Source organism: Peromyscus californicus, unplaced genomic scaffold, assembly GCF_007827085.1.
Source record: "Peromyscus californicus insignis strain IS unplaced genomic scaffold, ASM782708v3 Scaffold_24__1_contigs__length_46423439, whole genome shotgun sequence".
In the NCBI taxonomy this organism is placed as follows: Eukaryota; Metazoa; Chordata; class Mammalia; order Rodentia; family Cricetidae; genus Peromyscus; species Peromyscus californicus.
Genome location: NW_026294535.1, coordinates 15,970,212 through 15,985,743, shown reverse-complemented (window position 1 = coordinate 15,985,743; position 15,532 = coordinate 15,970,212). Strand labels below are relative to the sequence as shown.

Genomic DNA, 15,532 nt, shown 5'->3' with positions numbered 1-15,532 from the left:
GTCCCATTGAGGCATTAAGATCCATGATTAATAAATACTACCTGATGAGACTAAATACCTTCTGTACAGCAAAGGAAATTATCATGTGAGCAAAGTGGAAAACTACAAAGTGGGGAAAAATCCTTACCAATTATAAAACAGACAGAGCATTAATATAATAATATTATAGTCTAATAGACATAATAGAATATACAATGAACTAAAAAACCTGAACATAAAGAAAACAAACAATCCAATTAAAATGGGTTTTGGAGCCTGGTACGCCTTTAGTACCCACACTTAGGAGGCAGAGGCAGGCAGATCTCTGATTTTGAGGCTAGTCTGGTCTACAGAGCAAATTCCAGGACAGCCAGGGCTATGCCGAGAAACCTTGTCTCAAGCCACAATTGAACAAAAAATAGGGTTCTTCAAGGAACTTTGAGAGTTCTCAAGGGATGAAACACACAAACACATGAAGAAATGTCCAACATTCTTAGGTATCAGAAAAATGAAAACTAAACTTGAGATTTCTTCTTACCCCAGTCAGAATGAAAACAAATGACAAGTAGGAAGGATTTAGGGAAGGGAAAACATTTATTATTTGTTTTTGAAAGTACAAACTGCTAAAGCCACTGTGGAAAAGATGTTATGGTACCTCAAAAATCTGACAATAGATCCACCACACGATCCAGTTATATACCCAAAGGACTTTACATCTCACTTCAGAGATATTTGCTCATCTGTGTTCACTGCTGCTCTACAATAGCCAGCCATCAGTTGAAAAAAGCCAAGCTGCCAATCAACTAATGAATGGATAATGAAAATATGATACATATTTCCAATGGAATATTAATCAACTCTTAAGAAGAATTAAACTGTTTGCAGATAAATTAATGATGAGGGTGTAAAAACAATCATCCTGTCTGGGGTAACACAGACTCCAAAAGATATGTATTGCTTGTTTGCTCGTAGATATGGATGCTAGTTTTATGCTTTAGATATGTGTGTTTCAATTCAAATAAAAACAGAGTAACCTTTAGGCAGGTAGTAAGGGACAAGAAGGGAATCTTCCAAGTAAGGGAAAATAGAATATAAGACTGTAAGAGAGAAAGTAGAAATTAACTAAGAAGCTTAATTAGGGAGGGGCATGAGAGATAAGGGTAAAGGAGGGAATTTGGGTAAGGACAAACAACATTAAAGGCTTTTTGAACAGCCATCTGGAAACCTACTACAGTAGAAACTTCCTAAAATATATATACATATGAAATTTAAATGGAGTCACCATGCAATAGGGGAGACAATGCCCCAACAAGATGTCTTACTCTACCAAGTAAAACTCTTTGTGTCAGGGATAGGTTACATCTTGTTGAATCTTCAGCCAAAGCAGTCTCATAGATGTTCACCCTGACACCTTCTCCAAAAAGCAAATGAACAAAAAACATCAAAGGATATTGTAAAGGTCACCCTACACAGTGCTAAGGCCCTGTTCCTGAAGACACCACTTACTTATGTCATCAGACATGGGGAAATTGAACTGGTGCCCAATTAGAAACTTCACCCCTATTGATTAGCATTCATGGTGTTGAAAGGTCTTATGCGTGCTGTTGGAGAATAAATGTAATCATTAATATCACTAGCTACAAATGCTGTGACCTACAACAAGGACTTACCTACAAGATATATTGGTGCAATAGTCACATATATTTTATGAGAGTAACTAATCACTTTTTAACTGTATTTGAGACCCACTCTATAAGATGGAACCCACACCTAACACCATGATCTACTATTATCAACCTGCTAAAATAAAATAGCAATAAAATGACTCCAAATGACATATTGCTATACCCATCGACCAGAGCATTGCTCAACTTTAATCAAAGAAATTGCTTTTTGCAGTAGATGGTAATCAAGAGAGACCAACTACTGGACAATGTGCAGAGCGTGAGAGATTTTAGAGCACCAAGCCCTAATTGGGATTTCTTTATCAACCACACCCCTCCCCCAAGACTCAGGGATTTGAGTGGAAGAAGAAGAAAGGTTGTAAGAGCCAGAGGTGCTGGATGGCTCCAAGGAAACAGCATATTCCAGACACAACAGGACTTTCTCAGATATGAACTCACAGAGACAGTGACAGTACTCACAAGACCTGCACAGTTTCAAACAAGACAAAATTCCAGAACTGAGAGAAAGTAGTGGAGACAAAGTCCCACCCCTAACTAAGAAACTATTTGTGGGTGAGATCTGCTGGGAAAGAAGAAATCAGTTTTGTCCATTGGAGGGTTACTGGATATATCAATCACACTCCAGACCAGACCCCATGCCCAGGAGTTGCTGGCCACCACAAAATGGACTCCCTGTCTTTTGTTATATTTTGGTACTTTTTGCCATATTGCTTTTGTTGTTGTGTTTCTGTTTGTGTATTTTTTTGTCGTTGCTTTTTTGTTTGATCATTTGTTTGAATTTTGAGAGAGAGAATATGAAGTTGGGTGGAAGGGAAATGGGGAGGATCTGGGAGGAGTTGTTGGAGGGTAAAGAACATAATCAAAATATATAATTTTTAAAATAAAAGTTATTTTTTAAAAGAAAAAAATCAGTGAAGGCTTGAGCTAGAACAATACAGAATAAGGCAAATTGCAGCATTTGCAGGTACTCGAGGTTGCAGAACCTTAATTTAAGATGAAACAGAAAACCTTAAATGCCAGCTGTAGAGGACAGTAACGAAATCTTGACATTGTTACATGTATGCAATACAGACCAAAAAAAAAATCTGTTTCACTCTGTTGAATGTTAAAATACGACTTTTAATATTGTATGCATTTTTCTCAAAAGATGTTCATGTAAGGGTTCCACTGTCCCAGGTACTGTTCTGAGCATCTAACTGGAGTCCCTCACACATTTATAAGCAATACCTAGTGCTTATGCTCACACACAGTGCTCCTGACCTTCTGGACTCAAAGTCGTGTTGTGTGACTATGAAAAAGCAACCAACCTCTCTCTGCCTATGTCCTTATCCATAGAGAAGGGGCATTAAAGTGTGAACGTCCAGGAGGATTAAAATAAAGCCTCCTAAATTTGAAAACTACAACCGCAGCTTTGCAAGTGCCAGTCAGATATTTGTTATCAATGGCTGATAATTTTTTTATTTTTACTTTAAAACCCATTCCTTACTATGTTTATTAAGTTGTAGTTTCAAAGGAGCATATCAATGGGGCTCTATGATTATATAAAGGCTATGGATGCATATACATCTATACGTATATATAGTCTATAAAACTACTTACACGATAACCCACAGAGTTGTAAATGCAGATAACTACTGGAGAATAAAGGACTTCTGTTTTCCCCTTAAACCTTTTCTATTTTAATCCTTACTAAACTTTTGTTTCTTCCCTTCCTTGTCATTCGGTACAATTTTCCCAACCCAAAATTATAAGGTCTCTTTTTGTAATAACAAGGAAGGAAGACATCGAGAATAAAAGGCTGAGAGAAAAAGAGCCGTCTGGCATCCACTGCATGATCACAGGCTCCGAAGAACTCTTCTCTTCTTCCGATGGACACTTTGAAGTAGAAAGAAAGGTTTGCCAAGATGATGGTTGTGTTGCCAACTTTCCAGAAGGAAGCTTCTGGAAAGAAATAACTTCTGTGACCGATAGCAGAAACCTTCAGCCTTTCAGAAACTGGATGTCTCTCTATAAAGAACTTTCCAAAATTACCCAGATGGTACTTATATGTCTAAGAAGTTTTGTAGCTTTTGTAAGGGCTTCCTTTAAAAAAAAAAAAGTAGATTTGGAATAAAATTTAAGAAAGAAAATTCATATTTTGAAGTGTTTCAGTTCATTGGAATGATGCTCGCTCTTTATCTTCACTTTAATGGAATTCTTTTAGCAATGACTTGGACAGACAAATACTGCTGGTTTTGCCATCAAGTCTGTGGCAAATCCTCGAGATTGAAGCCGTGAGCTTGGGACTGGTGCTCAAGTTCACCTTAGCAGAGAAGAGCTGCAGGGATCCTGGCTCCTGCTCAGGTCCGAGTGCTGGTATTAAAGGCGTGTGCCACCACCGCCCGGCATGAATTTTCTCTCTCTCTCTTTTTTTTTTTTTTTTTTTTTGGTTTTTCCAGACAGGGTTTCTCTGTGTAGCTTTGCACCTTTTCCTGGAACTCACTTGGTAGCCCAGGCTGGCCTCGAACTCACAGAGATCCGCCTGGCTCTGCCTCCCGATTGCTGGGATTAAAGGCGTCCACCGCCCGGCTTTTAATAATCACTACTACACTTGATCTTAGCCAAAAGGCCGAGAAGCGATAACACTCACTACTTATATGTTGTTTACATTGGGACATATTGACAAACTGAATTTATTTTCACATGTAATATTATTTTATCTCTTTGACGGAGGGTTTTTTTTTTATATCGTTGCATCCTAGAATCTTATTTTTAACTCTTTCAATTACACATTAGTTGTTAGCATCATCAATATTGAATTTATGGTTTGAGAAAAATATTTGAGTTCTTTCACAAATCTAGTATACTGTCTCATGAATATTTATGGCTACAGTCATCTTGGCTGTCAAATAATTCACTACTAAATCTTTTCCTGACCATATTAACTCCATAATGTCTTCAGAGCAGCTTATTCTACTTTACATTCATGATTGTTTTTATCTCTACAACACCTATTCTAACATGTAACAGTTGGATGGTGCGTATTATATTTGTATTTTATCATATGTTCCCTATTTTATTATAAATTTTCTCAGTTTGGCAATGAGTATGACAAATAAATACATGTGAATTAAATGTTCTAGGCCTCAGAATTATGTTACTATGACATTCATTATTAAAATAAAATATGAACAGTTGGGGCCATATCACTAAAAGCTCTATTTTCTGGGAATTCTCTTTAAATTCAATTTTAATGTTGATGGAGAATGTGCTTCCATTAAGTTTCTTCCAACTAGGACAATTTTGTTGTCTCATTATTGACAGAAGTAATTGTAATCCCTCTTTCTCATTGAGGCCTCTCAAATACGTTATGTCACCTTCTATTCAATGTAGACATAGACATCTCTATCAATTGTGTTGAGGACACAACAGTCATATTCCTTCTACCCATGACTGTCCCTCTCTTATTCGTTAAGGCCATCTTGATTTGCTTGTCAAGGATCATACGTAGTACTTTAAGAGCTGCTCTTCAATGGAGGACGGGGATTGAGATTTTCACAGTGCAATATACTTTAGACATTGGTGTCTGGCTTACATATATTAACTGTGCACTGATATTTTGAGAAAAATCATACTTACCCCACAGGAGTCAGACTGAAAAACTGATGTGACTCCTGTGGCCTCTGTAGATGACCTTACAAAGTTTGGCCTCAAGAAGCTTGACACTGAGTTAGTCATGACACACTCTCCACTATAATGATGTTCATTCTTTGCTGTTTTGGGTACTACACTGTGACTGTAGAAGGTGACCTCTGCCTCAACCTAGTGCTTTTCCAATCCCCTAAGAAGATCCTGCAATATAGACAATTGTGAGAAGTCAGAGGTGAGGCTTTCTGGTATTGCGCCCCATAGTTCTCACACCTCCTATATTCTTCAGATTCGAATGCTTCACAGACCCTTACTGATTCCCAGGTGCTGTACGAACAAGGTTTCTGTGAAATGTTCTCACGAAACCCATTTGAAAGTGTCATCCCTTTTCTGACACACTCTTGACAATCATATTGGATATTAAAGTAGAGTAGAGGTAAATGAAAACACACAAACATGAACAATCTAAAGTAGAATGTAATAAACACATATATGTGTAGATACACATTTACTAAACAACATGTGGATGATTCTTCCTTACTCTAGTGGTCCCAAGAAAATTTCAAAGGTTATTCATGCCTCTTTAGAGAATGAATCACAGAAAACTAAAGGAATGAGAGCATAAAATAACACTAACATCAAGGTATTTTGTGTTTTATTCTGACTGAAATGCAGTCTATTTAAAGCAAGACATATATTTAGTCATGAAAACATGGACAGAGATAAAGGTATAAAGATTTTTGAAGTAAGTACTGAAGATAGGGATTATATGTAGAAACAGTAGTGATTTTTTCCATTTTAGCGGCTGCTTAGCATCTTCTGCTTACTTACCATCACCAGGAAGAGAATCTGAAAAACACATAGCTGTGGGTTATTTTATTACCTCATCTAGTTTTGGTCTTACTGTAGGTTGTTAGGGAAAGATGACGCAAGCCTGATCTTATAGCCAAGGAAAAGATAAAACAGTTCTTACGTGCAGATTCTTCAGGCTCTTAAAGTCCCCATCTTTGATCTCAGTGATTTTGTTGTTTTGCAGGTCTAGCAATGTTGTGTCAGGAGGAAGGTCCTTGGGCACTTTATCCAAACCTAGCATAAAAGAAACAGGAAAACATAGTCTAAGTGAAGAAATTCCCAACGACAGAATCACAAAAGATTTTTTTTTTTAATTTTTTGAGACAATACTTCACTGTGTAGGCTACCCTTACATTTACAATCCTCCTGCCTCAGGCTACTAAGTGCTGGAATTACAACTGCTTCCAACTTACAAAGTGTATGTTTACAAGGAAATTAAAGTTTCAGTGATAAGTCTGTCTGTAACACATTTTCCTCCAAGACTTATATAGATTATGGTTGAAAATGGTTCCCAACCAAGTCATGAATTTTTTTCCTTAGTCAGAAACTGAAGATGTTTCCTGTATAATTGAATTGTTTTTGGCATAAAGGAAAATTGTGTTTCTTTTAGGATGTTGCTCAAATCACCCACTACATGTTGCACCTTAAGAAATGTTTTGTAAATATTTGATAGGAGCACATTGTCAACCTATACTACCCATACAAATACCTTATCAATAGAGTGCTCCAGCCAAGCTTCCTTCTCCTTTTTATACATCCAACATTGACACAGATTTGCATTTAAACTTAGCTAGTTGAACTTGTAACCAAGTTCTTGTTTGTCCAATGAAAATGTATCTAAGCTTTAGGGAGAGCAATTCTTTTCATTTTAATTGGAATGCCATGATGATATCAGTTTTAATAGCCATTTTATAACCAACAGATCTATGGTATAGTAGTATGAATTGGGGTAAATTTGGTGGTATATGTATTATGAAATTAATTTTTCAAAGCTTTTGTTTTGGAATGTAGATTTTCAATATATTAATATAGACACTTAACAACTAAGTGGTCCTTGATCTTCAAAAATATGTTTTGCAAGTCATTTAACCAATTGTGTTAAATTTTTTTATTTCCATTTTAGGGAGTATAGGATGTAAAATAAAAACTAGATATTTGAGTCCAGAGAGATGGCTCAGTGTTTAAGAGTGTGGACTACTTTTGCAGGGGATCTAGGTTTGCTTTCCACCACCTATATCAAGAGATCACAACAGTCTGTAAATTCCAGCTACAGTGAATCCAATGTCTTTTTTGGATTCATGGACACTGAGACACATACAATGCAAATTCACATAAACAGGTATGCACATATGCATTCCCCTGCCTACACACACAGAGAAAGAGAAAGACAAACCATATTTGCAAAAAAATAACCTGGAAATTCTATTCTTACATAGAATGTCAATCTCTGTATTTTAATATACCACAACAAAATTTCTAATATTTTTATAGGAACAAGTTCTTCTTCATTATACAATTTGAAGTACTAATGATCTCTGACTCATTTGACAATTCTTGGTTTCATTGTCTAGAGGCTGGATGTACAATTGGAGCAACAGATTTGGAAATAAAACTCATGAAAAATATAACTCACTGCAGTTTTCAATTAAAACTAAGATCACAACAAAATATAATAACTACTATGTTGGGCAGATAGCACTTCAGTTCTGAGTTTTTAATGAGCATGGACTCAGATACCACATGGCAGTCAAATTTTAAATCTCATGATTTCTTCCATGAAAATTGACATCAATTTAAAATCACTTATTTCTGAGGTCTTTTTTTTTTTGCTGTTATTTTTGTTGGTCTTGTCCACAGACCACCACTCCAATGACAAGGGGAGGAAATAGTGTTCATATCCATGACCAGTGTCTTAATAATGTTCAGTATCAAATGCAGTACTCAGCTAACATCGTATGCTCTGTAAACATAGAACTCATTACAGACATGGTTCCCATGGAAATGTAAGACTGAAGTGTTTTCAACACTGAGAAGTAAACTACAAAACAGCCACCTTGTAGGAGGATGCATGAGGGTACCCCGCAATCATAATCATCGCAATTTTCAGAAATGTCAATTCGCTAATTGCATTCAACTAGAGGAGGTAGACTTGTGCCAAATCTTTGATAATTAGTGTGATCCAGCCACGAAAAGACGTGATTTCCTTTCATTTGGAATGGAGTGCCATGTCTCATTATTACTGGTTTTCTGTTTTCTGTTAGGGGTTTAATTTCCATTTATGCTTACTTTTGTATAATTGAGAACTAAAATTCTAGAGGCTGTCTTAACATTTGGATAACGTCAAGTTGACATGAAATCTCACATGTGTAAGGAAAAAATACCATCTCTGAATGGCTGATCCTTTGATTTATGTTGTCATCCTTGAACTTTATAGCAGAAACTGTTTGACCTAAGTTATATACTTTGTAGCTGAAGACTTAGCATAAAAAATACCACCTCAGCGAACCAAACTATTAGGAACTCAGGAAATTTAGATCAACAGCTGTGGAGCCTGCATGGGACTGGACCAGGCCCTCTGCATGGCAAGACAGTTGTGTAGCTTGATCTGCTTAAGGGGCCCCCTGGTAGTGGCATCATAATCCATCCCTGGTGCATGAGCTGGCTTTTTTGAACCCACTACCTATAATGGGACACCTGGTGCAAGGGGGAAGGGCTTGGACCTGCCTCTACAAAATGTGCCTCCCCATGGGAGGCCTTACCTTCTTGTAGGAGGGAATGGGGGTGTGGCTTGGGAGGGGAAGGCTGGAGGGACTGGAGGAAGGAGGTGAGGGATCTTAGATTGGTATGTAAAATGAATTTTAAAAAAATTCTTAATTAAAAAAAATACCCCCTCAGACTTTTGATATTTGCAGATTAGCTCTTGGAGGTCCACTACAGTGAGAAAAACCATAATGCTTATGTGTCTGCTCTGAATTATTGATGGACTCATACCCATTTGATGCACCTCAGTTTATTGTTGTTACTTTGAATTAGATAGCTTTAGAGATTATTTTAGTTAAAACTATGTTCTACTACTCCCTTCACAGCAGTATGCTGATAACATATTAAACTGTCAGTAAACGCTTTTGATAGAAGCTGAAACTTAAAGCACTGTGGTATCTTTCACCAAGTGACTTTCAGAAAGGGCTCAATGTCATGAACAAAATTCTAGTTAAGGGCGTGGCTAAAAGACAATCCTCGAGGCTTCAAATATGATATTTGTATGTCAAATTAATCTGTACTCCCAAGGGAAAAAATTGTTCTCATACCAGATTCCCCCCAAATTCTGTGCATTTCATGTCTAGATGAAGTGGCATACTGGTAATTAGCATAATTCAAAGATCTAGGAAAAGTATAATAGGTGAATTACCCAAAATATGAGAGTTCTTAGAATGTCCCAAAGGGAAAGAGCATTAATTGTCAGTTGGTCTGTGGTTTCATGTATACTCTATGATGAAGTTTTTAGCAGACTACATTAAAATAAGAAAAATAAATAAGCGAATATGACTACTTTTGATGTAAGTTCATACACACACCATAAACGCACATGCAAGCGCGTGCGCACGTGCGCACGCGCGCACACACACACACACACACACACACACACACATACAATTCTGAGACCATTCTCTGCTTTTATTTTATTACTTGCTTTTAAATATACCTCTTCATAAAATTGAATTGATAGCTGCTGAAAGATTGTGTTATCTTTTTTAAGCTTTGTTTTAAATATATGAAGTGACAGATTTTCTTTAAAGAGAAAAAGAATATTTATTTGGCTGGGCTTCATGGTGGATACACTTAATCTCAAAGCTTGGAGGCAGAAACAGGGGAATCTCTGAGTTCAAGGACAACCTGTTCTACATATCTGATCCAGGCCAGCTAGTGCTAAATAGTGAGACCTTGTCTAAAAGAAGAAAAAAAAATTATTTGTCCCAGAAACAAAAAGCAGGGAGGGTAACTTGTAACCTAATTGAATCCTCATTTTTTCTGAAGACAGAAACAAGACCAAAGAAGTAAAATCTCCAAGCTAGCTCAGAGCTAAACTAGACCAATAACTAAGATGCTCTAGTTTCTCCCTCCAGAAGTTTCTGGTATGGTATTCACACATGTGACCACTACCACACCCTGAGCACCTACAGTCATCCCCAGAAATTCACTTTTGTTCATACCATGGATGTTTTGTGAGAAACTCATTGCTCTTATTCTAGTACCACTGAGAGCTTCCTCATCCTCCTTCCTCTATAAATATGCATCCACATCACACCCTGGAGCAGTGATACCTTGAGCTCAAACTCCTTACAGACCACAGACTAATGCATGCATTCTTATCTTTTCAGAATCTTTGCTTGCTCACCTGCAAATTCGGAGTAAACAGATAAGTGTTTTTGTTGTTGTTTTTGCTTATTTGTTTTGTTTTCTATTATGAAGTTGTTCTGGCTATACACAGATTTCTTTCTGACACAATCAAATAAAACACCAAGCTGCCTTGTGGTACTACTCTGAAGAGTTCATCAGTATAGTCTTGACATTTTTTCTGCCACATTGCATTGTAAAATCTCTCCAGATCCTATTTTCATCAAGGTTTGCTTGTTATTTCAATGTATTATGACAAATAATTCCTGGCTAGAGGAATCTTCATTTTGGTCCTAATTTTCAGTTATCAAATGACTCTATCAATTCTGTCATGTCCATTGTTTCCACCTATGAATGGCTCTCTTTTCTTTGACTGTGATGTATTTTTAAGGCATCTTTAGTCACATCTGTAGCTGAAGAAGATTGTTCTCTCTGTCTTACATGGCCCTGGCTAAGGGGTAATAACTTCTTTGCATGGTACATATTTCTCTTGGAGGAGGATAAACTGTGAGCTGCTAGATGGAGAAACAGGTATGCATCCATAGACAGATATTGACAAAAACCAACACAAACAATTCATCTTGAATTTGATCAATAGATCTAAACCTTCACTTGAAATATAATGTAATATGTTTCGAACCAATAGAAACCTCAACTTTTTCAGGAAATGTCTTAGAAGGAACACAAAGGAAAATTCATGGAACTTCATTTTAATGAAGACTTAAGAGTTATTTTTAAAAATGGAGAGTGGCCCCAATTCACAGCTCAGTGAAAGAGTTTGTGCTTTAACACATCCAAGACCTTGAATTAAGTCACTGTTGACACAAAGCTCTCTCCAGAACTGTTCAGTGTGTGTACTACATTTGGATTATAATAAACAACAATTATATGTGACATAAATATTTTACTATTCATAGAATCATTGGAAATATACACATTGAAAGATTGTTAATTTTAGATGTTAACTAGTTGTGAATAATTTATCTAGTTTTCATTATTCATTTCATTATATATTATAAAAATATATTTATTTGATATGTATTTTATGAAATATCTGGAATTTACCTCAAAGTTACTTGAAAGATGAGGAATATAGTAGTAATTAGTGTAATTTCTTGAGACTAGTTGAAGCTCTTACATAGATTAAAAAAGACTTTCATCTTATTAAAAAATCTTTAAAGTTTATTGATTTGATTTGTATGTATGTGGATGTTTTGCCTGCATGTATGGTCTTGTACTACATGTGTTCCTAGTGCTGATAGAGGTCTGAAGTGAACATTGGATCTCTTTTGAAACTAGACCTACAGATGGTTGTGAACTACCATGTGAGTGTTGGGAATTAAATATTAGTCTTCCCCAAGAGCAAGTGGTCTTAACCTCTGAGCTGTTATTTTACAAAATTTGCATATTTAAGACATTTGTTTACATGATTTCATTCTTATGATTTCAATTTCAGTAATTGTTTTTCGTCTGGGTCATTTTATGGCCACAAACCAAGTTGCATAATCTGTCAGTGTCCTGAAAAGTGTACTTGGATGCTACCTTTCACAGAACTTTTGTGAGAAATCAGTAAACTGTACTACAAATGGATTGTCCATCGGCATATAGAGCCAGTCTCAATTTTTATTATCTGTTATTAGTATCAATAAGAAAGACTTTAGATTGATTGTTTTGCTGGTGATTAGAGAATTAGTCTCTCTGTTTTTATCTTCTTTACATTATGATTATTAATAAATGTTATCCTGGAGATTACAATCTATTTTGCAGGTATGTCAAACATAGGTTTTTCATATAACATCTTAGTCCTGAGTTGGTTCTTCTTGTCAGTAAAGACCAGTGTTGTGTTCATCATTGTTCCATGAAGTGCAGGACCTTCAGAGTTCATCTACATAGGTCCACGTGTGGGTAGGAAGCCTTCAATTCAGTTAGCACGTGCTTCCCAACAAATGATAAGATGCCCCAAATCTGACCCTAATCAACTTCATCCTATTGAATAGGAACAAAGACAGACTCCAGTCTTTTGTAAGTCAGTAAAATACCAGATATTTTAAAACCACTTTTGGCTTCAGAATGATTTGGATCAAAATTAATCCAGCCATGAATTAGAGATGACTGAACCCCAACTTAGCACACTTGAGCCTCTCTGTTCTCATTTGAAACACTGAAATGGAAACACCTTAGAGCTAAGGTTCAATTTGATGGCTGAACACTGTCATTTTGAACTAAAACTAATCCTCAATATTTATGAGAGCAGGTGGTAGGTCATGGGAATATAATATCTTTACCATTTATTTTGATTTCTCTCTATTTGCCTAGGATGACCATTGATGTCCCCATACCCCATCTTTCTCTGTAGCCCAACACTAAACAGGCCTTGAAATTGCAAATCCTCTGGCCGGGTGGTAGTGGTGGTACATGCCTTTAATCCCAGCACTCAGGACGCAGAGGCAGGTGGATCTCTGTGAGTTCCAGGCCAGCCTGATCTACAGAGTGAGTTCCAGGACAGGCTCCAAAGCTACACAATAAAATTCTGTCTCAAAAAAAAAATTGCAAACCCTCCCTTATCAGTCTCCTGAGTAGCTGGGAATATAGGCTTTTGCCACCACACCTGACTTCGTACAACTTCATGAGCCATGTACATATAAGACAATCAATTTCTGTTTATCTATGAGATTGTATCCTGAATATAAAAGTTACTATTGTAAGAATGTTTATATATATTTTTTGGTTCTTGTCTAGCAAAATAAAATGCATATCTATTCATTAAATGAGAAAACAAGCTTCTGAAAGATATCATTACATACAGGAGGAGGCAAACTAGGTTTGAGTTCAAGGCTGTATATCTATATATACAAAACTCTTTCCATTTCTAAATGATTTAAAAGGTATTGAATTACCTTTCAAACACCATTTATTATGTGCTTAATTAAAAAAAACCTAGACACAAGACAATGATTGTGTTTATGTGACTTTTCAGGACTCATATATTATCAGTGAGATGAAAGTTATTACCAAATCATATCCCTTGGTGACCCCTGATGCCAACATGAATAGCTGAACCAGAGTCCATAAGCAAGAGAAATTATCCTCCTCCAAGAGACCATGTACACAAAACAGAGCATCTGCTTAAGATCAAAATTAGACAGCTTTCAAAGTTTGGGAAATAATGAACTAATTTCACCTCCATACTTTTTGTTAGCTGCTCTGTGTGTGTTTCGTGGCCCTGTATGGGGCTACAGTGAACACGAGTATAAAGGTGCCTCTCTAGTTCATGGCCAGGATTAGGACAGCTAGAAAGTACTGTGCTACTTTTATTTCTTTGAGGACCCTCTATACTGCCTTCCATAAGGGCTATACTCCGTTTTAATTCTTTCCCACAGAGTTCAAGGGCTCCCCTTTTTGACACCCTCCTAAACCTTGGATGGTCTTAGTATTCTTGATAAAGTAAGTCACTCTTACTGCGATCGGGTGATAGAGTTTCAATTAGCATTTCCCTGGTAAGGAGTGATCTTTAGAATTTTTTTTTTCATGTATTACTGGGTCACTTCTGAGAAATGTGTATTTAGATCTATTGCTCATTTTTAAAATGTAGCTGTTACCACTGATGAATGCCCCTCAAACATGGAAGCTTTTAAACATTTTTAGTTGGTTTATGATCTCAAACAAGAAATCTGGCAAGGAAACAGAAAGTTTGCTCTCAATGAGGGCCTCTCACTCATTTGTAACCAAATATTAACAGGACTAAAGGTCATAGAAGTCTAGTCTGGACTGGATTCCCCAAGACTCAGTCTTATGAATAGCGGTCTGTGCTGCTGCTATGGTGTCTGAGCTGGAGCTGTTTGGAGTATCTGAGACTGGCTTTCTAGGCACAGCCTCAGTACCAATATATTTAGTCTCGGTTTTGTTTACTTTCTTGGTAGTAGATTTTTGGAGTTCCTTTTATGTTCTGGAAAAAGAAACATTACAATGGTATAGCTAGCAGTTATGTTTTCCCATTATGAAGGCTGTCTCTCACTTCCGTTGTTCCATTTTCTAGGTCAAAGCTTTGAAATTTGTTACAATGCTATGTCTAGTATGCATTAAGTGATAGTTAGAAACATTGTGACGCACATATACAGGGGACTGACAACTGCTCATTAAAATTTGTGAAATCCTGTCTTTTGCAACATGAATGAAATTGGAGAGAGTTATGTTCAGTGAAACAAGCAAGGGATAGAAAGACAGGTACTGAGTGATCTCACTCATGTGTGGAATATAAGCAAGCTGATCTTACAGAAGTTGAGGGTAGACTGGTGATGACCAGGAGCTGGGCAGAACGGGTTACTGAGGAAAGTCTGATGATCCATGGTTACTAAGTTCAGTTAGAGAAGGATGTTTTGCAGGAGGTTGCACATTCAGGCAACTCTAGATTGCTACGATTTCAGAATGCTAGAGGAAAGGATGTGGAAAAGTCTTTTTCATGACATAGCAATAAATGTTTGAGAAGACCGGCATGTTGAACAGACTTACAATTCACTCAATGTATATGTGTACCAAAACATTACATGGTACCAATAGTGTATCCACATTTTTACAAAATCATATATTTATTAAGAGTAAATATAAAAGGAACGCGTTGTACTTTCTGTTTCCTGTTTTAAAATAACAACTGGGCTTCTTAATTAGTCAAGACTATATTGGCTGCTTGATTTTTCAATAAAATGTTCTTTATCTGATAAAGAGAGAAGAGAAGCTGTGGTTCTCACACGAGCTTCTGGTTCAGCTCAAAAACTAAATTGCGACAGAATCTGCAAAAGAATTTGGCCACTATCTATGGCCGCTTCATGTTTACTTTCTCAGGCCTCTGTGCCCTAGATAAGAACATAGTGATGGTACCCTGTAATGATAGCTAGGGCCAAACATTCCATGCATCTTCCAGAAGCGTTTACAACACCTCAAAGACAAATGATAGGGCTTTAGTCTCTCAATTTTAATTTCTTGTCTCTGAAAGGACA

At 36.7% G+C, this 15,532-nt stretch overlaps 1 protein-coding gene across 2 annotated transcripts in view; it reads right to left on the bottom strand.

Annotated features, from left to right (window-relative positions):
- Positions 1-15,532, bottom strand: part of Dcn (decorin) — a 39,699-nt gene that overhangs the window by 18,577 nt on the left and 5,590 nt on the right. For both annotated transcript variants that reach the window (XM_052753189.1, XM_052753190.1), the window contains exon 3: positions 6,265-6,377. In XM_052753189.1, the coding sequence (XP_052609149.1) occupies positions 6,265-6,377 (113 nt within the window). The remainder of the gene's footprint in view (positions 1-6,264; positions 6,378-15,532) is intronic.